Source organism: Leptodactylus fuscus, chromosome 1 (genome assembly GCF_031893055.1).
Source record: "Leptodactylus fuscus isolate aLepFus1 chromosome 1, aLepFus1.hap2, whole genome shotgun sequence".
Classification (NCBI taxonomy): Eukaryota; Metazoa; Chordata; class Amphibia; order Anura; family Leptodactylidae; genus Leptodactylus; species Leptodactylus fuscus.
The window spans coordinates 64,877,985-64,905,787 of NC_134265.1; the positions used below are offsets into that span (position 1 = coordinate 64,877,985).

General features: G+C 40.6%; 1 protein-coding gene across 1 annotated transcript in view; it reads right to left on the reverse strand.

Moving 5' to 3' along the window:
• ARB2A (ARB2 cotranscriptional regulator A) overlaps positions 1-27,803 on the reverse strand; it is a 327,942-nt gene that overhangs the window by 285,553 nt on the left and 14,586 nt on the right. Inside the window, exons 2-5 of the mRNA XM_075271945.1 lie at positions 23,652-23,778; positions 16,358-16,459; positions 15,925-16,025; positions 6,127-6,192 (exon numbers count right to left, since the gene is read on the reverse strand). Of these exons, the coding sequence (XP_075128046.1) occupies positions 6,127-6,192; positions 15,925-16,025; positions 16,358-16,459; positions 23,652-23,760 (378 nt within the window). The 5' untranslated portion in view covers positions 23,761-23,778. The remainder of the gene's footprint in view (positions 1-6,126; positions 6,193-15,924; positions 16,026-16,357; positions 16,460-23,651; positions 23,779-27,803) is intronic.

Genomic DNA, 27,803 nt, shown 5'->3' on the forward strand with positions numbered 1-27,803 from the left:
GAAGGTAAGGCAAACTTTCAGGGAGAGGTAGAGCTCCGTGTGATTGGCCAAAAGCTGAAATTTAATTTCTCGAGCCAAGTTCCACCTTTAATTCCACTATCTAAGAGTAGGGTCACATAACCTTTAGTGATGTTCGTTGCTCTCATCTGTCTTAGGATGAGAGCAACAGACATTAAGTGACTGATCGAGACACAGTCCCCTCTGTTGGGTCTCCATCTGCATTCATTTCCATATAAAATCATGACAAAAGTTTTCTCCTGTCATGTTTTTTTTTTTTTTTTTTTAACTTTTTCCTGTTAGAATACTAAACAAACATGTCTGAAGAAACTTTCCGTCATGTTGTTTACATTACTGTCAGTGGGAACAGACACAGACAGAGGTGGGCTCAGTCTGCATCCACCAGTCTACTATTACTACTATTGATCTTATCCTATGATGGATGACCTATCACTGGGTGTGACAACATACAGAAGAAATGATGGTGCCTTAGTACTTATTAAGGGGAGCCCATCACCTCCCGCCAAGCATACTCATTTCTGGGAGTACTGCCCCTGATGCTTAGGTAGGATGGGTGATGTCACAGCGGTAGGAGGATCAACTTTCACTGTACGGGGTGGCAGGCAGAAGATCATAGGGGTATGACTGGCAATAGCAGTGCACCAAGGAGCTGAAGGCCCGCCTTCACTGCACCAACTTCCTCATTTGCCCAAGACTAACATATATAAGAATAGTATAACTTATTTCTGTAATACTTCATTGAAAGTTAAGCATGCTTTGTGGGCCATAGACTCCCTTTAATAAAAGCTATGCCATTTAGTATGCACTACACCTTGTCCTTGTGGTGGCCTTTCCAATATTTATTTAAGTTCAGGAAAGATTTCTAGAATATTCTCAATAATTCGTTTTCCACTTTGCTAGAGAACATGTTTACCATGATTTTGACCCATAATGTTCCTTTTTGTCCAGTTCAAACACGCGCTTTCGCCTTCACCCAACATCCTTTGTTCCAGCTGTCGATGTCTACTGGCTTTGTGCTTCCCGTGCTCATTGAAGATTATAGCCCAGCTTCTTAACATTATTCTATTCTCTACACAACAAATTATTTCCTCTGACATTTTACATTTCTCCATTTAGAAGTCCTAATTAAAACTTCATACAACAGCAATTTGTCTTTTCACTGTGGTAATTCATTAAACAAAGCTTTCACTGAGGAACGTCCATAAAGGTCAGGGCTGAGCACAACCTTGCTTTATCGACAAATCAACCAATAATGCATTTAGTCCTAAGAGCAGCAAGACTACATAAAGCAATTTGTATCTATTAAACCTGCACAGTATGATGAGGGTTAACAAACCCCTTGAACTTTCATCTGCTCTTTAAAACCAATATAGAAAACTTGGAAGATCCAAGGACATTTTAACATATAGAGGTCACTCTGTAAATAATGCCCTGGTATTACCGATGACAAGATGAGTGTAAAAACACTTCTCAGATCAACAAACTTACAAGATAAAATGGTAATGGTGCTACCCTACACTCAAAGCATTGTCATCGATTCCAGAATTTGGATTCCCACCATTCATAATGATATGGCATGTCCCAGCAATGGTCCACATCAGGCAACAGCTAACAATGATATAGTTAAATTCGTCTTCAAGTCTCTATGTTCCAAACACCTGTATATTTGGGATAAGTACCAAGGAGTTATCCGGTATCTATGAATGATGGCCTTTCCTTTGGATAGGCCATCAATATAAGATCTGTGGGAGCCCGGCAAACATGGGAGACGTGTACAAACAGTGTAGGTACTCCTATGAAGTCATACGGATAAGCCATAAATCATAGAAAGGTTAAGGTCTCAAAAAGGTCAAAGTTTTTCCATAAATTTTTATATTGTACAATATTTAGTAAACTGAAGAAAAGTTCGCTATTCAGCCATAGTGTAGGGGATCAAAATGGACCAAAGTCCCATTAAGTTTGCCAACCTGGCACAGTGCATGTTGTGTGATAATGGCTACGATCATTTGGGACCATTAAAGTCACAACCATCTATAACAAATTAAATGAACTTGAGACAGTCAGCAGGCAAGAGAAAGAGGTGAGTGAAACATACTGATTTGCAACAGCAAGGAGCAGGAACAAGCACACGATAGACTAGGAACCTAAGACCTACAAAGAAGCATACATGGAGCAGAAGAATAACATACAAACTCCATTTAATAAAATTAATGCAAAATTTTGGTACGAAAATTTCCATCCCATTACGCCTCAAAAACACATATAAGCCAATTTAAAATACAGAGAAAGGTGGTAGGCGGTGTATATGTATGAATGTTAAAGTAGAATATAATAAATACATATAGTATTCACCCCAAGCACAATATCTAACACAAGTCCAAGTGAACGCATACTCCACATGCGGAAGAAGCCAAAAGTATATATCAATGAGCTAATGCCATTGGGGAAATGAAAATAGCATATTCAATACCAAACCAGTTGTGACACCTTACACTAGGACAAAAGGTAAAAGACCACCCACCATCTCACCAGGTTTTTCAAGAGGTGGAAGAACCTAATGAAAATGTTCAGACCCCTAATAAACTCTACAAATTATTGTGTGAGTGAAGATGGTTGGCTGGGGACAGGGTCCACAATGACCCAATGGCATACATCAGGGCGTTGGGCAGAGGACGGCCAGGAGAAGGGTGCAGCTGAAAGCAGAATGCCCGCTACCGAGAGGGGTGTACAATCACAGCGTGAAAGTGAAATGAAAACCAGTGTGAACACAGCCTTCATGACATACAGGAAAATGGTATTAGTACAAGTCATACAGGTTCCTACAATAAAATCATGTGTATTTGCAAACCATTACCAATGCACTAAACTAAAGTCAGACGGACTACTTCAAAATGGTACAAAATGTTCCTCGGCTAAAAGAGATTCTGCCTCAAGGCATCTGGGCATTTTTCATGGCCTTCAACACCGAAAAAAGATCTGAAGTAAGGCTTTATGTCTTACATACAATCAAGAAATAATAACAAGAAAAACAAGATCTGCAGGGCAACACATATAATACACTACATTACTATAAATGCACACTGATCTGAGCCAACCAATTCAATAATTACTCCGCTATTGAAAAGGCATTAGAATTGTTTTTGCTTTCATCTTCCCCCATTATGAGTATAATGGGTTATAAATCAAGTATCCATCTTTGAATGATGCGGGGGAAGAAGGAAGCGAAAGAGAAGAAAAAAAAAAAACTCATGAAGGGTCGCAGATTACTGGAAACATAAAAAGAAGCTAAAAGGGAACTCCACAGAGGTGTCCAACCGGGTTATTTGATTATAAGCTCAATGTTACAAAGGGCATTTGAAATGTTCAGATGCTGAAATTTACATTTATATAGCATCTTACATTTATCTGGCTCCTTTACAGTCCTTTAAAAACAGAAGCGGTATTAAGAAGAATTCTCAGTCTTGGTGGAATCAGTCCTAAGCACCTGCATGTAGCCTAACATAAAAGACGGAGCTTCTTTATGGCAGGAAATACAAGCTGCTGACCTCATATTTCTTACAGTGTCTAGCTTTCTACATCCATCTTACGTCTGTATTGTTATCGTAGAGCATTCCTGACCCTGCCCATAAAGAGAAAATAATGAGACGTCTGGCACATTAAAGGGACATCACTCTTAGAAACACTGAAGCGTGCAGTCCCAAATCAAGTCTATAGAATTATGCTTGGGTCGGGACGTCTTACACCTAAAACACGTATTCGCGAATATCAGCATATGTGATTGCCAGCCGGTTACACTGCTCCAAAGGCAAGATGACACACGGGAAGCCATTGTGAGGACGCAGTGCCCTACTATCTACAGCTAAACTTCACTTTCGTGCGGAGAGCCAATCCTATTTATAAAGGTCTGACACATAACTGCGCCTTATAAAAGGAGATTTAGTGGCTGAATTATCTACAAGTTGTTTCCATTTACTGAATAACTGCATCAATAAGTTTTATCTGAGACTGTACCACTAATACCTTAAAGGGGTTTTCCTATTTCCCTCTACTGTCTCTTCTCTATTCCTGTATTCATCAATAAGCTGGTGGGCAGCCTCTGACTGTTTGATGGACAGGACACTAAGAAGGACCTCAGTAGATATAGACCCTGTCTTTACCATGAGAGATTATGATTACTAGAAATATATCATAATGCAGATCAAATAATATGAAAAAAGGATTGGAGAGAAAAAAAAAATAAAAAATTACAAGCTACTAGGACTGACAACAAATTCAATGTTATCTTTGTGTTACACACTGGAAAATATGGTATTTTGGGGTTAAATTTGTAATTCACACCCACGTGATCCATAGGCATTACTAGTGGAACTTACTGCTTCTTATAAAGACCTGGAAAGTTATTGATGTCGTCACGGAAAGTAAATACAGGAAATAATAATAGGTATGGTGGAAGAAAAAGCCAGTAAATGGAGAAAGCAGCATTTTCTCTGATGAGATCTATTACAAAGTTTAGTTTATTCAATTATACTGTTAATATACAGAAGGATTGTTGAACGTTTGGTGATAATTTCATAAATCAGAAAAGCCTTGATATATCCAGTACTGGTCTCCTGGGTATTCAGGACCCAAATCTACAATAAATTTAAATGGAAACGGTCACCAAAACCCCATCCAACACACAGATAGATTAGGCCACCTTAATCAAGCAATGGGACAATCTGCGCCTCTGTTGCCAAAATATGGATGTTTTTATCAATATACTAATGAGTTGTTTGCAGCAATGGCAATGTCCTTGTTGCTCCAGAGAACTAAGCGGCAACGCCCTCGTTCATTTGCATGCTGACAAAATATCTTGGCAATGGAGGCACCAATTCACAAGGGGAAAAGCCTGATTTATTCAGGAGTCTCCAACCGATCTGTGGGGCTGGGGTGATATGCTGGATTCTGTGATGATAGATACCCTTGAATTAAAAAAAATGTTGACAATTAAATCAGTCAATATTGTTGGCCATCAATATTAGATTGTTGTGGTCTGACTCCCAGCACTGGAATTTAAGGAAGTGAAAGGGTGTGAAGGAAATAAAGTTAGGCTCTATTCACCCAGAGTTTTCAGGCGCGGATTCTGACACGGAATTTGCCCCAAAATCCACGCGATAAAAAAGCATCTTTGGGTTCCTTTTTCCGCTGAAGTCAATGGGAGGCTTTTTTTTATCATGCGGATTCTGATGTAAATTCCGTGCCAGAAAACTCTGTGTGAATGCACCCTTAGGGTGCATGCACACTACGAAACGCCGGGCGTGTATGAGAGCCGTACACGCCGGCGTTACAGCAGGGCTGCCGAACACTTCCCATTCACTTCAATGGGAGCGCTCGTAAACGCCGCTGTTACGAGCGCTCCCATTGAAGTGAATGGGAAGTGTTCGGCAGTCTGCTGTAATGCCGGCGTGTACGGCTCTCATACACGCCCGGCGTTACTCAGTGTGCATGCACCCTTAGTTTGCTCCTCAGTAGAGATGAGCAAGTACTATTCGAAACTCCCATTTCGAATAGCACAGACCTGTAGGAATGAATGGACGCAGCCGGCACGCAGGGGGTTAAAGCGACCGGCTGCCGGCAAAATGTGCGTGCCAGCCGCTTCCATTCATTCCTATGGGTGCGTGCTATTCGAGTCGGCCGTTTCGAATAGTACTCGCTCATCACTACTCCTCAGCATGTGTACAGCAATTACCTGATAATCTTCCTCTGCTCACTGGTGGCATAGTCATCTGTACTTCATGATCACTCTGATCTGAGTGTAATGCATTGACTTCCCAATGAACATGCAATAGATGTGTGTCTTACAGAGCAGACACCTTGAGGAGGCGGAGCTCCAGAGGTCGAGAGAAGTGGCCTGGATTAATGATGAGACGGGAGTTGTGTCTCAGACTACCGCAGTCACATCACTACTCTGCCCTAATGCAGCTGAGTTACAAAATGTATAAGTTCTACGGAAAATAAATAGCAGACGCTTATTCCCTGTAGGTTCTGGCTTCCATGGATAGTCACTAATGTATGTAAAAAAAAACCCTGGTTAGAAATAAAAGGATTTTGCCAATATAAATGACTCACCGGTAAATACACTTTCTGTAGATTACAGTCTGTTTCCAATAATTCGTAAACGTGCTTTGTTATAATCTGTTAAAAGAAAATAGAACGTCCTAAAAATACTGCAAACATCACCATAGAGAACAGAATGCATTTCAATAACACATAAAACACATTTTAAGAAATTTATGAGCAGCTTTTTAGTCTGATGTTACATATATGTAAATAGCAGTTTAGTTAAATATGGATTTTCATACAGTTAGCTGCAGTTCTATACATCATATTTTTGCAGAGGTTTTGCATTTACCTTTGTATTCCATATATAGCACAAGAACAAGCTAGGTGGAAGAATCACAGACATCATCAGTTTTGATGATTATACCCAAAAACTGCACAACGCTTCAACTTTGCAACTAAAGCGTACACTCATGCAGACCTCTAGGCCACAAGCACGCTTCTGTCAAAAATGGATATTTGACTTTTTTTTTAACCCCCGAAGGACCAGAACATTTTTCGTTTTTGCTTTTCCCTCTCCACATTTCAAGAGCCATAACTTTATAATTTTTCAGTCACATGATGGCTTATTTTTTGCAAAACAAATTGTACTTTGTAATGGCACCATTCAATAGGCTGTGCAATGTACTTGGAAGCTAAGAAAAAAAAAAATCAGAATGAGGTGGAATTGGAGAACAAAATGCATTCGTGCCAGTTTCATATGGGTTTAATTTTTACGGCATTCACTGTGTGGTAAAAATGACATGTTACCTTTATTCTTTTTTTTTTTTTTCTTTTTTTGTAGACTGGGAGCCCCACATAGAGCTCACAATGTACATTTTTTCCCTATCAGTATGTCTTTTTTGGAATATGGGATGGAAATCCATGCAAACACGGGGAGAACATACAAACTCTTTGCAGATGGTTTTATGCCCTTGGCAGGATTTGAACACCAGGACTCCAGCGCTGCAAGGCTGCAGTGCTAACCACTGAGCCACCGTGTGGCCCCTATGTTACCTGTATTCTGTGGGTCAGTACGGACACGGCGATACCAAATTTGAAATGTTTTCATACTTTTAAAAAAAATAAAAAACTTTGCAAAACAGAAAAAAAAAAATTGTGTCGCCATGTTGTGACACCTGTAACTTTTTCATATTTACATGTATGGAGCTGGGTGCGGTGTCTTTTTATGCAGAACAAGGCGGCTCTTTTATTGATACCATTTGAGGAAAGATCTGTGGATTTCATGACTTTTTATTAAATTTTTTATAGAGACAAAGTGTTGAAAAAAAAACACTATTTGGTTATTTTGATTTTTTTCGCCGCTATGCCATTCACTGTATGGAATTAATATTTTAATAGTTTAGGCATCTTGGAGCGCGGGGATACCTAATGTCTTGTGAAGTGGAGAGGGGTATAGTGTGGGAGAACCACTATTTTTCCCCAAGACTGTTGCAGTATGCACAGGCGTTTAGCTTGTAGGTCCCGGACTGGAGTGAAGTTCGGGCCAGTCCTGCAGGGCAATCCGTTCCAGGCTTGGAAACATACCAGCAGAGCCCTGTAAGTAGCACAGGTGTGCTGGTTAGTGAGAGAGGAGAGAGACTGAAAGACTGACACAGTCAACCAGTCTGAGAAAGCTCTACCAAAAGGACGCTGTTAAAGTGCCGGGTATGTGAACCCCTTGTTGATTTGTAAACCCTGTTTTGTTAGGAGGTCAGCAGTAGGCTGACCCCTGGTTAGTGAGGGAAGAAATTGTTTAGTAAGCCGCTGGACAAGCGTAGGTCTTTATTTTCGTTTGTTTGTTTTGACATGCTGAGCTGCTGAGCAGCACTACTTGTACCTTTAAGCTCGTCTGCTGCGATAAAGACCGCTTTTGGGAAAGAAACCAGAGCTTCTGAATCCCCCGTACATCACAGTGTTTAGATTTACTTTTATATGTCATCTAGGGAAAGAGAAGGCAATGTGAACTTATTCGTCTGTTACCTTTAGACGTGGTCTCTGCCTCGCTGTTCCTTAGAAATACCGGTTTTTATGCTAATGAGTTCTCCACAGCAATGAGGGTGGGCCACAGCGCACAAACGGTGAAGGGGGCGTCCCCACTGCTGCCTGAGAACCTGCTCCAGTGACGCCTTCTTCTTCAGCTGCATCCTCCTCTTCTCTGTCGTCTTCCTTCTTCGTCAGCTCTGACGCCTGCGCAGTCTTGCCTTGCAAATATGGCCGCCGGCCGGCATGCGCAGTCAGCTCTACCAGTGTCTCGCTGGAGAAGGGTTCTCGGGCAGCAGTGGGGACGTCCCCATCGCCCTTTGAGCGCTGGGGCCCGCCCTCATTGCTGCGGAGAACTCATTAGCATACCGGTTCTAAGGAACGGCACGGCAGACACCATGTCTAAAGGGAAGAGACGAATTGCCTTTCTAAAGGCTAGTCCGATGTCTAAAGCACAAAAAACAGCGTGGTAGCGTTTTAGTGGTAGAATCCCTTTAAGATGTAAGAAGTGAGGAGCATACACATATCACACATATTGAGAGTGTCAAACGGCAAAACCACAGGAAAATAATCCTAATCAATAACTGTAAATCACTAAACCTCAGCACTGTAATATCTAGGTTCGCTTTCAAATGGGCATAATGCATAGGTTTTATTGCTCTGATAGTATGGACGAGAAACCAAGCAATATAACTATGGATCTGATGAACTGTAGGAGGTCCGAGTGTTGCATCTATTATATGGCAACACCCAGTGAGCAAGAACATCTTTAGTAAGGCGCAGAAAATGTTTCCATCTGCAATAATCCTACATACATGTAATATATTCCCTCTAGTCATCATCATCTCTATTATGGTAGCATGCAATGGATAGCTGTAGAAAAGTCGTCAGCATATTATACACTAAAGATCAGGTATAGGCAGAAAAAGGAACAGCGAGGAGCTGCAAGGATGACTTTTCTGGTTTGAGGCTAAGGCCCCACGCAGCGAGACGCAGCAAAAACAGACAGAAACGCATTTTTGTTAGCATCACTATTCACAGAGTTTTTGAAATTGCAGCATGTCCTCTGCAGATATTTTTCTGCAATATGTGAATGGGATGAACCAGAATTCTATCCACTTTGTAGATACTGTAAAATGCCTCAGCAAAATTGCAGCGTTTACTCTACATGGGGCCCCTGCCCTTATACACAATACAGAATGTTGTGAATAAGGAATCTGTATAACAAATCTTTGTACAATGTAGACAAACATACACAACACTGTTAGATGCCGTCGAGATGCCTCTTAGACATACAGAAATATATATTTTAACATCTGTTTTTTTAAGAATTACAGTAAAAATCCTTGTGGGTCTGAGATACCAGATTATTGCTCAAAATGTCAATAAATGCTGTTCCGTGGCTATTAGCGCTTCCTTGCGCTGTAGCAGGTGTTTAGGAGGAATTCTTAATGAATGTTAATCACTCCGTTAATAATTTTGGCTTAAAATTTGTTACATTATTAAGCCAGGTTTTTACGATTCCTGTGGGGTGAGACTATTCTCACGACTTAAAACGCCTGTGGCATAAGAGAGATACACACAAACAAAGATATGTATAAAGATGCTCGGAAAGAGTTGAGCTCCTATTATACTAAACTCAGGACCGGAGCCTGGAGAGTGTATACTGTACCTTACATACAACTTAAAATGGATTTAAAGGGGCTCTATCACTGGGAAAAGTCATTTTTAACTAATCACATCCTTGCATAGGCTTTAGAAAGGCTATTCCACACCTACCTTTAGTATGTAGATTGTCTCAGTGGTTTCTGAATAAGCTCGCTTTTATTCATATGCTAATGTGCTTCCAGCCAGCACAGGAAGTTCCCAGCCACACTCGTCTCTCCTATTATCTCCAATGTGTGTGCAAACAGGAAACTGAGTCATCTGCAGCCTCCCATAGGAAACAATAGGAGAGGAATGCACAATGTATCGTGCCCCAGCCTAATTAGCATATGAATAAAAACAGACATATTCAGAAACCACTGAGGCAATCTATATACTAAAGGTAGGTGAGGAATAGCCTTTCTAAAGGCTATGCAAGGATGTGATTAGTTAAAAATGACTTTACCTAGTGATAGAGCCCATTTAAGAGGATCATGGTGAAAAGCTAAAGCATTGAGGGCTGCTAACTGACATAGTACTTCTAAATTATTTTAGCACAGTATACAGCCCTCCCAAATTCTCACTCCTGGAGATGTATACTGGATGCACTTTGCATACGATAGATTAGTGTTTAAAGGGGCTCTATCACTGGGAAAAGTCATTTTTATCTAATCACATGCTTGCACAGGCTTTAGAAAGTCTATTCCACACTTACCTTTTGTATGTAGATTGCCTCAGTGGTCTCTGAATAAGTCTGTTTTTATTCATATGCTAATGTGCTTCCAGCCAGCACATGAAGTTCCCAGCAGCCTCCTCTCTCCTATTATCTTCTATGTGTATGAAGCAAACAGGAAGCTGAGTCATCATCAGCAGCAGCAGCCTCCCATAGAAAACAATAGGAGAGGTGTGCAAGATCTATCGTGCACCAGTCTAATTAGCATATGAATAAAAACAGACTTATTCAGAAACCACTGAGGCAATCTACATACTAAAGGTAGGTGTGAAATAGACTTTCTAAAGGCTATGCAAAGGTGTGATTAGTTAAAAATGACTTTTCCTAGTGATAGAGCCCCTTTAAGCTAAGCATCCCCTACATAATTAAACCACCTCATAACAACCACAAGGCTAGGATCAAACCATTGTGTATTTATTAAAAGCACTACATGTGAAAAGTGTCAAGTGTGAGCCTATTCCTACACCCATCACTATGTATATACCATTAGAAAGCGGTTATCATCCTGAATACAGCACTTTCATTTTTGCGCATAGACTCCCCTGTTGCAAATATATTGGGGCCATTAGTTTGACTACTAATATCACTGAAGGAAGGGAGTGGTGGACTTCTTTATAACCCGGCATCATCACTGGTTGAAGGTGCTTGTCCAGCTAATGGTACACTTGTATAGTCTTGTACTGTGAAGAAGGTGCACTGAATCGGTGAGGAGGATGGGCTGTAAGGACCACCCCCCAGACAGTACAGTGAAAGCAGCTTTTTAAACCATTTTTCTGAAAGGTGGCCAAGACATACTGGTCAGGGAACACAGGATAGGGCATAAATATTTGTTCAGCAGATGGGCCCATACTATACAAGGCATGGTGCTGGAAGCAGTTGGCTCTGCGCCTTCATAGTGGCCAGGTACCAATATTGCAGTCCAGATCTCACTGAAGTCCCTGGGAGCTGAGCTGTAGTTCTGGCATCTGACCGCTATAGAGGGCATGGAACCAACCAGCTCCACCTCCATGCCATATATCATAAGGGTGTCGGAAGTGTCTTCATCCAAAGCTGATCCAGTTTCCCCCCTTCCCAACTCTATTGAAAATAAAAATAAAACAGTTGATCAGGTAATACATGTTAGATGCTTGGCCTAAGCTCATACGGCAGACATTGTGGAATAACTGTATCTGGAAAGCTCATGACAACTGAGATGGAGATAAGCCGCCAGTCAGTGGTAGCTCGAAGCGGCTTATTCCACTCTCCTCATATATACTCTGGGGAATCAAGTATGCATGTGTATAGGGTTGTTGAAAATGGGTGCTGGCCATCAGTAACTGGGATAATGGAGTTGCATTATTATTATGAAAACCTGACCATTTTCATACAAAAGTTTTCCTCTGGACAGATATCCTCCCACATGATGTTGACAAATAATGCAGCCTCAACAGGAACAAAGGATATATATCTATTTGTCAAATGGGGGTGTCCCTATGCATGATAAAATCAACACTAAATGGTTATGTCAGACAGGGCAGAGACACACCCTCTGGTAACACCCGGTTGTCAATTTATAATAAATTACTAGTAGGAATAAAAGAAGACTAAAACAAGTTAGGAGTTAAAAGAAAAACACTCCAGATTTGTTGTATTATGGGGAATCCAAGTATTTACTACAACAGGAACAACACTACCACTTCCCAAGCAGTAGGTGGCCTAAAACGGTTGCTTTGGTTTATTTTTGGAGCAATCTCTTCCGATTATTTAAGGTTTTTGCAGAAACCCCTAAAAATAAAACTTAAGTGATGAAAGGTAGAAGAATGTGGGAAGTCTTATATCTGTGCAGTATTGCTTTAGGAAGGGCCCTCTCAATAGCCCAGTTGAATTCAGGAATATTGAAATGCTCTCTCTATTTGGAGGCGAAAGCACATTTATAAGACGAGTTCATCCACTTATTTGCTTGCAAATAAGCAGTTTTTTAACCACACGCTGGCAATATAATCAGCATTTCAGAGATGAGATTAGAGCTTCACTACTACCAATTACAGGTTTTAAAGCAAAGGCACCAAGATGTAAACTATTCATTTGTGGCGACATCTAAAAATACTGTTTGCTCAAAAATATGTTGTCTGTGCATGGCCGTAACATAACAATGTGAAGTCTTCGCTGTGTTATTTAGTCCAGTATCAAACCCGCCTTTTCCACATCAATAAGGTTATTCTCTCAATGACTTCTGTTTAAAAGGTAGAAGAGGTTGTATGGAGTCCCTGAGGCATCATATAAACATCCTTATAATATGTAATAAGTCTTACCACTTACCCTACTTGCATAGCAAAGGCTGAATATCAGTGATATTACCGTAGCTAGACTATGGGGAGCAAACCATTGGAGTTCTCATTTATTACACTTTGTTCTCATATCTGCCCCATCCATCCATCCATCCATCCGTCATCCATCTATCCATCTGTCATCCATCTATCCATCCATTCATCCGTCATTCATCCATCCATCCATCCATCCCTTCAGTGCCCTTTTTCCTGCTTCCTCTTATTCTCTCCCACCCCCCTTTTAAAGTGATGTCATGTTCCTTTGTCTAACTTTCTCATTCCCATTGTGATTACTTTCCAAAAATTAATGCTTTCTAAATTTCCATCATCATAATTCTCTGTAATCAGTGTGATGTCTGCAGTTCCTGTTTGACTTTTAGTCCCTCAATTTTTTTTTTGGTCTCCAAGTTCATATTTTTTATTAAAAATTTACACATAAGAGCCATGCCTTACAAACAGCATAGTCTTCATAGCCAGGTGTGCCAATAGTGAGCATTAAATGGGTTGTCCAAGACCTAAACTGTTTTGGATGCTAATGACGTATCCACAGGAAAGGTCCTCACTATGTGATCAGTGGGAGTCCGAAACCAGCTCCTTGCACTAACTAGCTGCTAGAGCAGTATAAATGGTATATAGCCATATAAGGCTGGGCTCACACAGAGTTTTTTTGGACAGGATTTTGAGGCGGAGGCTGCCTCAGAATCCGGTCCAAGAAATGGCTATCTGCAACTGGATGCCGATGCAGTGCACTGGCATCCAGTCGCGGCATTCTGCTCCGGATTAGGCCCAATGAATGGGCCTAGTCTGGAGGGAGAGTCGCGTCGCGGACTCTGCAGCAAGAAAGGGCATGTCACTTCTTTTTTCCACGAGTGGGAACAAACCACACGCAGAAAAAGGAACCCATTGAATTCAATGGGAGACATTTTTTAAGCCGGATTTCACGTCAAAATCGGCCCAAAAAACCCCATGTGAACTCAGCCTAAGGTCTGCTCCGATTCCCGTGAATAGGAGCGGAGCTGCTACGGGCTGGGTACGATGTATACAGCTTCCAGCTCCTGGAAGTAGCCACATCAGCTGGTTGATGGACCACCACCCACCAGATACTGATGTCCTATCTTAGTATCAAAAACACTTGTGGTCTAGACCAACCACTTTAAATTGAGTCTATCACCCTTTAAGCAAGCACATCTGTGCAGGCCTGATATAAGAATCCCAAAAATAAATTATTTTACAATGAAAAACAGAAATGGTGAGACATACAATGAGCTTTCTTCAACACACCGGTGGTGTAAAAATGGACTGGCTGACCACAGGTGGCCAAATGACCCATCATTTGTTTTACTTGTACCGAGACAAAAGCCTATGCAATAGCATATTCCATCTGAGTACTTAAATAACAAAATGTGAAAAATCTTAAAAATTATTTTCAACATCAACTTGTTATTCGCCTTCTTAGAAGATCTATTCAAATAAACCCAGAATACAATCTTTGGAGACCTTTCATGCAATCCCTGGTATCAAATACACTTCATCTTTGAGAATAGTCACTTTTTGCTTTAGATGTAGAGTGTCATTAATATCATGAGGTTTTCTTCTACACTACAATCATTTTATCACACTTTGTATAACATTTTGTTAAATACAATAACGCCTAAAGGACACAGACGGCTAAGCCGCCTTCTAGATTTTTTTAAATAGCCTACAGAGGAACAATTGCGACTGCTTCAAAGAAACCTACAGCTTAGAGTATGAGGGAGTCCAGGGAACGAAGAAATCTGCTAGCAGGTGGGGGACTGTTTTGTTCGTGTCCTTAACAAAACACAATAAAAAGGATTTATTGTCTATAGGGCAGATATTAAAGTCCAACAATTCAACAAGAAAGTTGAATCATATTTAGACTCCAGTGATTTCTCAGTGCACTGATATAGATCTACATGGAAGAACTAGCCTCAAGTAAACAGCCAGGTCAATAGGTCTCTCCTGCATTCAGTAGAAATTCCGGGAGAAGACATGTTTTGTCTTAAAAGTTTCCGGGTCTGAAAGTTTTCATTGAAACTTTTACACATTTCTACTTACAAATATAATAAAATAAATATGATAATGCAATAACTGTGTATTACATTTGGTTTGCTACACCACAATTACATGACTGCAGTAAATAAATACTTTTAGGGATAGATTAAAGGGGTTTTCCAGGACCTTTTAATTGATGGCCTATCCTGAGGACCCCAGCAGATCAGCTGTTTGAAGCTTCAAAGAGCAAGGCAACGTCGCATTTATTCGTCGCATGGCCTGATCGCAGCTCAGCCCCATTCAAGTGAATGGACCAAGCTACGATACCAAGCACAGCAGCTGCACAAATATACAGCACTGTGCTTGATAAGCACTGAAGAATATCCAGCAATTACAGGAATTCTGCAGCCTCTTTAAACAGCCGATCAGCCAGGGGCCCTGACAAACTTTTAATTGATGACCTATCCAAAGGAAAGGTCTTCAATTAATACTTCCTGGAAAACCTCTGTAACATTGAAAGGGTTGTCCAAGTTCCAATGTGTTTTGGATACGGATTACCTATCACCTGGATGGATCATCTCATCAGTGGGGGCCAACACCAACCAGAAGATCCAGCTGTTGGAATCTGTATACAGTGTAATGTCCGTTGCTGTTGTCTTATGATGGAAGACAGCAACGAACAACGGTAGAGTGTACGCCGCCTAAACCTGAAAGGAACACAAGATACAGGAACAGCACAAGAAATTCATAAAACATCACATCAAAAATGTTCCTTTATGTGTCCCAGCAACTAATGTTGACTTGTCCTGAATGCACAAGCAGCAAAGTCCCAACTGACCTCACAGGTAACTCAGTTATAAAGCTGCAGGCAGATAACACCAGATCCACCAGTAATAATTGGTGAGGGTCACAGCTTACCCCTGCACAATGACTATGGCAAATGTCACCCGCCATGCTCACAAAGTCTCAATTTCTCACTTTCTCCCAAAGGACTTCTATAACTATGAGACTTCTTCTTGTTTATTAAAAAATGGAGTTAATTTTTTATTTTTGTTGGTTTTTTAGCCCATACACAACATACTTCCCTGTATTACTATGAATACATTATACATATATCTTGATGATGGGAGTTACCCAATGACAACATACCTCACCAAGAGCCTCGTAACGCTTCTGGTTCCACCTGTGCAAGTCTTCTCGATAGTTAAAGACAAATGGTTCTCCAGTCTTAATATGTCTCAGTTGTCCATCTGCATCAAAACATAAATGGCCAAAAGCGTTTAAAACAGATTTTAAAAAAGGATCAAAAAGTAGTACAACATACACAACTAAATCATAACGTAGAAGGGAACATCCGGTGTCTAAAATTCTTATATTATAGGGCACGAGTGTTATTGAGAGAAGTCTGGTGATGTTACTGGTTGTAATAAATCACCAATTAATAGAAGGTATGGGCTGCAGAAATCTAGAAAGCATTGTGCATCTTTGACTTCTAGTAACATTCATTTTATTACCATGAAACTTATCGGAAAAACACTGGGCAGAGTTAAAAAAAAAATTGAGTCACATACATAGAACTTACTTTCATTAAAGGCATATTCAAATCCTTCCAAGGTATCTGGAAATTCAAGAGGTGGCTCATCTTTTTTCATCAGTTCATCCAAGTCTATTCTAGAAAGGAGATCTAAATGAAAAAAAAAAAAAAAAAAAATTAGAAGTGTCAGCCAAATCTTTGTAATACAAAAAAATACAAAGTATCCCATCACCTCATAACACATCATTAGCTTGATTTAACCCCTGACAAACTGCCATCACTACATCACAGAGGATCTACCGATAGGTAATGGTGATAAAGGTGATAGGTAATAGGTGATAGGTAATGGTGTCCGTGTTATGCCCAAGAGTTGCCATCATTGTCCCAAAAATACCTTCCATGCCTTAGGAAAATTAAGTCCTTCAAATTAAGGGTGTGGAGAGCTAACATCAAAAGTCAAGCCCTCCATGACCCAACCTAGACCCTCTACTGTGATTCACGCTTCCCTCAGTCCCGCTAACGTCATCACAACTGTCTGTCTAGGGCACTGCATTGCTTAAGCGGTCTGTGGCCACAAAGGTATATTCCTGCTCCTATTAGAGACCTCTATATGAGTTATAATTGGTTTGAGAAGCATGCGGGACAACTTTCTTCAACAGATACCTGCAAACTTCATTTAGCACTCAAATCACCATCAATACGTCATAGGGCATGTCATGTTGCGCCCAATAGTGCCCCTATAATGCCCAAGTGCTACCACCATCCTCCGATAAATAATTTTTATTCCATATGCAAATTAGGTCCATCAAGAGGGTGAAGAGGCAACAAAACAAGTCAATCTTTCTGTGTCCCAACTCGGACCTCTGCTGTGATTGATGTTATTACTATGTATTCATTTCGGGGAGGGGGGGGTCTGAATTAGAAGGCTTTTCCAGAACTTTGGTCATCAATATCAGATTGTTTAGGGTCTGAAACCCAATGTCCCCACTGATCCACTGTTCAAAGGGGCAGCAGTACTTTGGCGAATGCTAATACTGCTTCACAGGTCAGTGATGTAACGAGGCCTATTTGCAGTTGAGTCCCATAAACAGGCAGAGCTGCAATACCAAGCAAACCAGTACAAAATGTATGTCACTGTGCCTTGTAAGCACTGAAGATGCCACAGCTGACCCCCACAATCTCTTTTTGATTGACCGAACTTAAAGGGATTCTACCATTAAACACTTTTTTTTCTCCCTAACACGTCAGAATAGCCTTAAGAAAGGCTATTCTTCTCCTACCTTTCATTGTCTTCTCCGCCCCACTGTTTGGTTAAAATCCCCTTTTCCGCCCGTATGCAAATGAGCTCTCTTGCAGCACTGGGGGCGGGTCCCAGCACTCAAACAGCACTGGGGGCGTCCCCAACGCTGCAAGAGAACTCTCCAGCAACGCCTCCATCTTCAGTATTGTAAACGGCCATTTTCTTGTTGCCGGCGGGCATGCGCAGTCGGCTTTGTCCTAGGCCTAGAAGTTTGAAGCCAACCCCCGGAAGAAGATGCGTCAAGACCTCATTCCTGTAGAAGATCGGGGCGGAGAACACATCTAAAGGTAGGAGATGAATAGCCTTTCTTAAAGCTATTTGTTAGGGAGAAAAAAAGTTTTTAATGGTAGAATCCCTTTAAGAATTTCAATATCATAATCATGGAAAATCACTTAACATCAAACATCTCTAATGCTAAAGAAAAGGCAATTGAGATTAGGTGGACACTAGTAACAATTTATCCTTAAAGGGGTGCTCTAATTTATTTATTTTTTTGCCCCAGCATAAGCTTCAAATCTTAAAATTGGCATGCCCATCTCTCATTGGATCCAATAAAGATTCTCCATTTGAGATCCCGATGTTCCCGACCTTTGGCACACATGTGCATAATACAGCCAGTCAGTGATGTTCTGTGCAAACGGATCATCACATCTCAGCCTCTGATTGGATGGCGAGCTCACATGTGAACAAACACCAAGGACATGAATTCTTTACAGTAAGAGCAGTGAGTCTATGGAACTCTCTGTCCCAGGAAGTGGTGATGGTGGATTCATTGAGCAAGTTCAAAGAGGGCCTGGATGCCTTTCTTGAAGAGAACACTATTGCGGGTTATCGATTCTAGATTTTAAGGACACATTGATCCAAGGTTTTTATACTGACTGCCAAATTGGAGTCAGAAAGGAATTTTTTCCCCTGAAATGGGGCAATTGGTATGAGCCTCATGTTTTTTTTTTTTGCCTTCCTATTGATCAACACTGTAGGGTTATAGCTTAGACTTGATGGACTTCATCCAACGTCATCTACTATGTTACTATGAATGGAGACTCTATGCTGGATCCCTGGCCACAAGGGAAGGAGAGTATATAGTGTTTTCTATTTTAAGCCAAAGCCATGGTTAAAAGAAAATTGGAACACCCTTTTAAAGCAACCAGTCATTTTTATGACATCCAAAAAGTAAAACAGGATCCCACCTTGATCTATACGTCAGCTATGGAAAATAGGCAACTTCTATCCATCTACATCTGGTTAGACAGTAGGATCCTGCAGCATTTAATGGGCTCCAAAAACAGCAGCTTTATCATGTAAAATAAATATTATTCTTCCGCACTAGCACACCTTGAGGTGAAGATAAAATGCTCAAGATGGTTTCGGTTCAGAAAAGGCCAATGACTCATTAAAAGAGAAACAAGATTACACCATATTTGTACTGATTAGAATGAGAAAACTACATCAGAACACGAAAGAAATCTGCACTTGACCCACTGAACTGACTAAATCCTACTTAGACTTACAATGGCTGCAATAATAAGTATACCATGAGCAGATTAGTTTCCCCAGGTTCATCTGATTGACTTCTATCACAGCACTGCACATTTTCTCAGTCTTCTGTAATTAAATGCATAGCAGAAACTAAATGAGAAATCATTTCCATTGCACATTTGTGGAGATTTCCCATGTCTCCTCATGCCAGGTATAACCTTGTATTATGTAGCTATATGTATGTAACGGAAATGAGGGTGGTTATAGAGGGAGTTATACAGCGCTGAGGATTAAGGAGCATAATGAAAATATTGTGAAAGCCAAAGAAAATGTAATTACTTTACAAAACTATAGGAGCACACACTCCTATATGTACGTGGAGAAATTAACCTACAGCCAATCCCACCGGTGCCCACACTACATACGGCAATGCCTAGTAACTAGCTACTCACAGAAACCATTACAGGACCATCATACAATACCGCAGGTACCGTAGGACTGCGCCAACTTTCCCATGACTAGCACACACTGTTAAATAGGGGTTTTTCTTTCTGTTTAGGTTTGCTATAATTATAGGACTGTGAACAAGCACAGTGAAGGACTAACACTTCTTCAGTCTCCAAACCTACAAAATTACAGAAATCTGTGCAATTCATCCATTTTTATTTCTATTGTGCCTGTATAATATAATGCCACAATGGTCACATAGTACATTATATGGTAAGACATCCTCACACTCCGGTGCCATTTTTGTGTAGTGAAATGTGCGACCGTACTGCGCATGCGCGAGATTTTGCTGAAACCTGCTAGAATAAAGGAAGATGGAGGTGGAACATCGCAAGGGAAGGAAGACATCTTACCAAGAAGAAACGAGAGGAGGGCGTTAGCGAATAATGACTTGGAGGAATGCACGCAACGCCCGCCGTGCATGGTACGGATCATTTACATATACATTTTTACGGTGATACTTTATAACGGGGTGGTCTTTTATAAAATGATTAGCGGAGCCTGAATAGCCTTTTTAAAGGGTATTCAGGGATATGTTTATCTCATATTGCTAAAATCCGGTGATAGAGCCCCTTTAACCCCTTCCCGCCGATGGCATTTTTTGATTTTCGTTTTTCGTTTTTGACTCCCCTCCTTCTAATCCCCATAACTTTTTTATTTCTCCGCTCCCAGAGTCATATGAGGTCTTAATTTTTGCGGGACAATTTTTTCTTCATGATGCCACCATTAATTATTCTATATAATGTACTGGGAAGCAGGAAAAAAATTCAGAATGGGGTGGATTTGAAGAAAAAATGCATTTCTGCGACTTTCTTATGGGCTTTGGTTTTACGGCGTTCACTGTGCAGCCAAAATGACATGTCCCCTATATTCTGTGTTTCGGTACGATTCCAGGGATACCAAATTTATATGATTTTATTTACATTTTGACCCCTAAAAAAAATTCCAAAACGGTGTTAAAAATTTTTTTTTTCTAAAAGTCGCCATATTCCGACGGCCGTAACTTTTTTATACATAGGTGTACGGGGATGCATAGGGCGTCTTTTTTTGCGGGGCCGGGTGTACTTTTTAGTTCTACCATTTTCTGGAAATGTTATTGCTTTGATCATTTTTTATTCAAATTTTTTTCAGAATTAAAACAGTGAAAAAACGGCGGTTTGGCACTTTTGACTATTTTTCCTGCTACGGCGTTTACCGAACAGGAAAAATATTTTTATAGATTTGTAGAGCGGGCGATTTCGGACGCGGGGATACCTAACATGTATATGTTTCACAGTTTTTAACTACTTTTATATTTGTTCTAGGGAAAGGGGGGTGATTTGAACTTTTAATACTTTTTATATTTTTTTATATTTTTTTTTTTACTTTTTTTTGTATTTTTTTTTTGCATTTATTAGACCCCCTAGGGGTGTTGAACCCCAGGGGGGTCTGATCACTAATGCAATGCATTACAATGCTAATGCATTGCAAAAAAGCATCATCTCTTTTGCAGGCTGTATACACCAGCCTGCAAAAGAGAGAATTTGCAGACCGGCTGGGAGCCTTTAACAAGGCTCCCGGCTGTCACTGCAACATGACGTCGGCCCTGGAGCCGGCGATCCTTGCCAAAATGGCGGCGCCCATGCGCCGCCGGGAAAATGGCGCCTCCGGCGCCTTTGACAGCAGCGCCGGAGGGGTTAATGCCTCCGATCGGTCCGGGGACCGATCGGAGGCATTAGAGCCGGTTGTCTACTGCTTAAAGCAGTAGACACCCGGCGGCTATGACGGCCGCCCGGCTCCCGGGCGGTCGCCATAGTTACAGACCCGACACGCGCCGTACTATTACGGCGCATGTCGGGAAGGGGTTAAAGCTCCTTCAATTCCGGAGAAATATAGAGCTTGAATTCCTAAAAAAATGAATATGTATCTAACTGCACAATGTAGAACAGTGGTTCTGGTATCACATGACACCAATGTTGTAGTTCTACCTGTATTGTGTCTGGAGATATCATCAAATAAAAATAGAGTCAGGATTGCAGCTGCTCCTAATGCTAACTGTGTTTTCAACTGTTGATATCTCCGGAAACACTGCAGGAAGAACTGTGATCTGTCTCAGATGAAAGCTGAGAATCACATATTCCATATGGTACCTCAACTGTTATACGATTTATAAAGCCTAATTTATAACTATTTGAGGTGATCCCTCTCTCCAGCCTCAGCTTCGCTGCATTATACAAGTGCCCGTACATCTATATGCCATTGAGAAAAAGTGTAAAGAACTCAGAAGTGCAGAATATCACAGTAAGAAAGTCAACATTTGTTAATACAGTATATTAGAAAGTGTATTAAAGGGATCCCACCCTTTTTTTTTCTAACACATCGGAATAGCCGGACTGCGCATGCTCGAGGCCACAAGAAAAATAGCCGCTTACACAGTATTGGAAGCGGCCATTTTCTTGTGTCCTGTGGGCATGCGCAGTCGGCTTGCCCTAGGCCTAGAAGTTAGGAGACACCGCCGGAAAAAGACGCGGTGAAAACCTCATTCCAGAAGAAGAATTTTCAAAATAAGAATTAAAAAAAAAAATTTAAGTATTAATTAGTTTTTGTCAATTAAGACAAAGTAAAACAAAGCCCCTATCATTGGCTGTAATTACATAGCAGAGACTGTACAAAACAAATGGTATGTAATGGAAACTTTGAATAGGTCACAGCAGTGTTCCCCTTCAAACAGCTCATGAGAGGAGGTTCCAGGTGTCGGCTGAGGATAGGTCTTCGATACCAATAATATTTTAGCACTTGCAATTCATGTTTAATATAGGCCAGGCTCATCTATCAGGCTAGACGCTACAGCGATGCCTCCGGTCTGTGCCAGTCGCTATATTGGCTGCCTATTCGTTATAGAATAAAATATAAAGTTATCACCCTCATCCACAAGGCTCTCCATAATGCCGCACCTCCCTACATTTCTTCCCTCATCTCTGTCTACTGCCCAACCCGTGCTCTCCGCTCACTCAATGACCTAACACTTACATCCTCTATTATCAGAACCTCCCACGCTCATATACAAGACTTCTCCCGAGCTGCACCACTTCTCTGGAATGCCCTACCCCGGACAATCAGATTAACTCCCAATTTCTACAGTTTCAAACGCAAACTAAAGACACATCTTTTCAGACTGGCCTATCCCAATTTCTAACGTAAACCCTTCTGTACTATAATTAGAATACCCAAAATTTAACCCTCCTCTGTCCCCGCTCCCACATTACCCCACATGATATGATGTCTTTTCAGGCTAACTTTATAGGTCCAAGCTCCATCCACATGTTACTAGTGATGGCTCAAAGTTTTATGTTTGTGTAATGGCCGCCCCTGCTACCTCTTGTGTCACCCCCTCTACATCATTGATTGTAAGCTCTTGCGAGCAGGGCCCTCGGTCCCATTGTGTGAAATGACGTTCTTTGTTATGCATCTGTCTGTATTTGAACCCTACAAATTGTACAGCGCTGCGGAATATGTTGGCGCTACATAAATAAAATGTATTATTATTATAGGTTTTACATTTTATTTGATATTGATGGCTTGTACCTTATACCCTCCACTGCTTGGTATTTGTCTTGCCATTTAATCAATTTTTGTAGTTTTTGGTATTATTTTGTAATATTTATCCAGCCAAGGACACCACCTATATGGAGTTTGTATGTTCTTCCTGTGTTTGTGCGAGTTTCCTCCAGGTATTTCGGTTTCCTCCCACACTCTAGAAAAACCTATTAAATTCAGATTATAAGCCCTATTTGTTGCAGTGATTGATGACAATATCTGTAAGGCACTGCAGAATATGTTGGTGCTATGTAAGTAAATTAATAACTATATAAATTGATGTAGTAAATAAATATATATATTTTACATTTTATACTTGTGTTATGTTTCTAATGTGATTGTGATGTTTTTAGACCATGGGCACTCGATTCTTTTAGGTCTAAAAAAGAATGTATATTATAAATAATAATAATAATAATAATAATAATAATAATAATAATAATAATAATGGAAAAATAAAGAATAAAAGAAAAATATTACCTTTTAATGCTGTCGTCTTTTCTTTTTCATCCGGACCTCCACCTTGTTGGAGTTGTGCCATACTTAAATCAACAAACAAGCAGACCAATACTAAGAAGAAAATGGACATCAACCTTCTTGTCCCCTCCTGAAAATTCAACAAAAGACAAAGATAACTTGTGAATCTTTTCTCCATTTTATGTACACTGTTTATAGCTATTCTTAATCTAGATTTGTACTTTGTTTTATTTGTTTTTATTTGTCTTAGAGGTCACATGAACGCTGAGGTCAATCCCGGACTGTGCAGGGAGGACACTGGAGCATTGGGGGAAAGTATGAATTTTTTTTTTTTTTTTCCACTGTCCCCGGCTGATTTAAAAGTTTAAGGAGTTGTCCAATTTTGCCTGAATAACTCCTTTAACAGTAAGGGGCAAAATACATTACAAAATGTTCTCTATAAATGTTAAAGAGGACCTTCCACCGACTCCAATTAACAGCATCCTTCCACGCTGGTCCCATTAGAGTTGACCAAAACACAAAAGTAGAAACACAAGCAATACCCACTCTAGTGAAAGGATTAGTTGACTTTATTTTTGTGGGACAGGAAAACTTTAGACTAATTCCCCATGTGGTGGGTTGCAGCAAAAAAACATGGTGGAAACGCATTGCGGTTTTTCCCACAATAATTTTGCAGATTTTTCCTCTGTGGACAGTTTCAATTACGGCTATAAAGAAACCACCAGCATTTCTGTAGGTTTAATTCATTGACATGCTGTGAATTCCAAAAACACAACATTTTTGGAAACAGCTGCAATTCTGCTGCGGGTATTTTTCTGCAGTGTGTGGATGGGGGTGCCGTAGTATCCCATCCACTTTGCTGTGACTGTAAAACAGTCTGGTTTTTGCCGCAGTATTTACACCACGTGGGGCTTCAGCCTTAAAGTTGTTGCACAGTATTAGATCAATATGGTTGCTGAACTCTGGGGAAAAAAAAAAAAGCCTCCTGCAGCATCGAGCAATGCAGATGGGTTCCAATATCCGTTATGGCACTGGATGAAAGGTTATCATTTTTTTTTTTTTTTTTTTTTAATGTTTTGTATTTTTCCCCATTTTCTTCAGGCTATCACAATGAGATCCCTTGAGCCAAATGAACAGAGAGATCCCATCAATTTTCAGATAGAAAGAAATAACTAATTGTAATACTAGCTGAATTATACATTATATATTGCAAGAATAAGAACATAATGAAAGGAAATTTACTGGAATGTTACTATAATATCACATACATTTGCTATATATAATCAAAAAACCTGAATCATACTACTTTGTATCACTGTGCAACAAAGCTCCGAAACTTGCCCCTGTGCTTAGGACTTGATACTCCATCAAGTAAAGCCAAGTATTCCTATAGTGCTGAAGCTGAGACATCCAACTCATGCGTATTCCCAAGCAATAATGTAACCAAATAAGAAAAGGCCAGATAGGAAAATCAGAAGGATTTGTATGGTTAACTTTCAAGCACCATTTGTGAGATACATTAAAATCTGAAGTGCTCAACTGCACTCATGAGAAAATTCATATTTCATGCTTGAAATAGAGTATTATACATCGATTTAATACTCCTTAGTTCAGCAAGAAGAGACGGCAGATTTACACATACTATGAAATAAATATAACTGAAATCTCACAGAATTTGGGATGGATAAAAAAAAAAAAAAAAAATTACACATACATATATATACACTCACCGGTCACTTTATTAGGTACACCTGTCCAACTGCTCGTTAACACTTAATTTCTAATCAACCAATCACATGGCGGCAACTCAGTGCATTTAGGCATGTAGACATGGTCAAGACAATCTCCTGCAGTTCAAACCGAGCATCAGTATGGGGAAGAAAGGTGATTTGAGTGCCTTTGAACGTGGCATGGTTGTTGGTGCCAGAAGGGCTGGTCTGAGTATTTCAGAAACTGCTGATCTACTGGGATTTTCACGCACAACCATCTCTAGGGTTTACAGAGAATGGTCCGAAAAAGAAAAAACATCCAGTGAGCGGCAGTTCTGTGGGCGGAAATGCGTTGTTGATGCCAGAGGTCAGAGGAGAATGGCCAGACTGGTTCGAGCTGATAGAAAGGCAACAGTGACTCAAATAGCCACCCGTTACAACCAAGGTAGCCAGAAGAGCATCTCTGAACGCCGCACAGTACGTCGAACTTTGAAGCAGATGGGCTACAGCAGCAGAAGACCACGCCGGGTGCCACTCCTTTCAGCTAAGAACAGGAAACTGAGGCTACAATTTGCACAAGCTCATCGAAATTGGACAATTGAAGATTGGAAAAACGTTGCCTGGTCTGATGAGTCTTGATTTCTGCTGCGACATTCGGATGGTAGGGTCAGAATTTGGCGTCAACAACATGAAAGCATGGATCCATCCTGCCTTGTATCAACGGTTCAGGCTGGTGGTGGTGGTGTCATGGTGTGGGGAATATTTTCTTGGCACTCTTTGGGCCCCTTGGTACCAATTGAGCATTGTTGCAACGCCAAAGCCTACCTGAGTATTGTTGCTGACCATGTCCATCCCTTTATGACCACAATGTACCCAACATCTGATGGCTACTTTCAGCAGGATAATGCGCCATGTCATAAAGCTGGAATCATCTCAGACTGGTTTCTTGAACATGACAATGAGTTCACTGTACTCCAATGGCCTCCACAGTCACCAGATCTCAATCCAATAGAGCATCTTTGGGATGTGGTGGAACGGGAGATTCGCATCATGGATGTGCAGCCGACAAATCTGCGGCAACTGTGTGATGCCATCATGTCAATATGGACCAAAATCTCTGAGGAATGCTTCCAGCACCTTGTTGAATCTATGCCATGAAGAATTGAGGCAGTTCTGAAGGCAAAAGGGGGTCCAACCCGTTACTAGCATGGTGTACCTAATAAAGTGGCCAGTGAGTATACATATATATATATATATATATATATATATCCGCATATGCAGTTTCCAGAATCTTAAGATGCTTATTGTCACATCTCTTTAAAAAAAAGAGACTACCGTCTGTATTAGAGATAGTCATAGGTCTCAAAGAAATAACACATGGATAATTCTTACACATGGAAAAAGTTACCAAGTTGCGCTGCTTGAAAACTACAAGATATACGATATAAATATTTCACAGAAGTGCATCCATAGATAATCTTAGACCCGGTTCTGCGTCCGGGCCATGACGATCCCCTCTTTGAACGAAAAGTCCTGCAAGCAGCACTACTATACAGGACCTGAAAAGCCCAATGACATACATCACCCAATAGACACTTTTACTCTGAGCGTTTGTTTATCCAAATCCATTGAACCATTGCAAAGATATAAACCCTTTTATTCATATTAGGTTATACTAGTCAAGTGGGCGGTAACACTGCAGTTTTCTGTGGTCTGTATGTCATACAGTGTTACCGTACACTTGGCTAGTATATCCTATTAAGCATCAATCCTAAAAGGCCTTATAACTTTGGAAGTTACATCTATCTGGGTGATAGATTATGTATGTTATTGGGCTTTTCAGACCTGGTGACGGGTCCTCTTTAATAGTTGAGGTTCCCTTTACAAATTTCCTCATGGGCTACTTGTCTGAGGCTAGGGTCATATCTACATTGGAGACTGCTGCAGATTCAGCCTAAAAATCAGCAGAGAGAAAAGTCCTGCATGAAGACAGACAACATTATAGTCTATGGAGTCTGCGAGTAACTGTATGTGTTTTTTGTTTTTTTATATTAAGCAGACAGGCTGTCAGTCATTCGGGTCCCCATGCGAACATAGGGAGAACACCACTAGTATGACCTCAGCATTAATGAGATAATCTTAATAAAGACATAATGACCATCTTTAAAGTTAAATACACGACCAAAGTGCAAAATGGTTATGAAAAACACAGCCATCTTGAACCCAAGGGATGGCTATTTTAGTTTGACAGTCTGTTACCAGGTGTGATGACATCATCGTGCCAAACTCATCACCCCATATAAATACAGGTGTATGTGACAGGGTTTGGCACCATAATGTACCTATGCGGACCAGTCACACATGTAGAGAGCAGTTATTGTGTTACTCTGATAAAAGCAGATACTGTGTAGAAAGCAGCAGTATTGGAGATTAAAAAAAAAAAAAA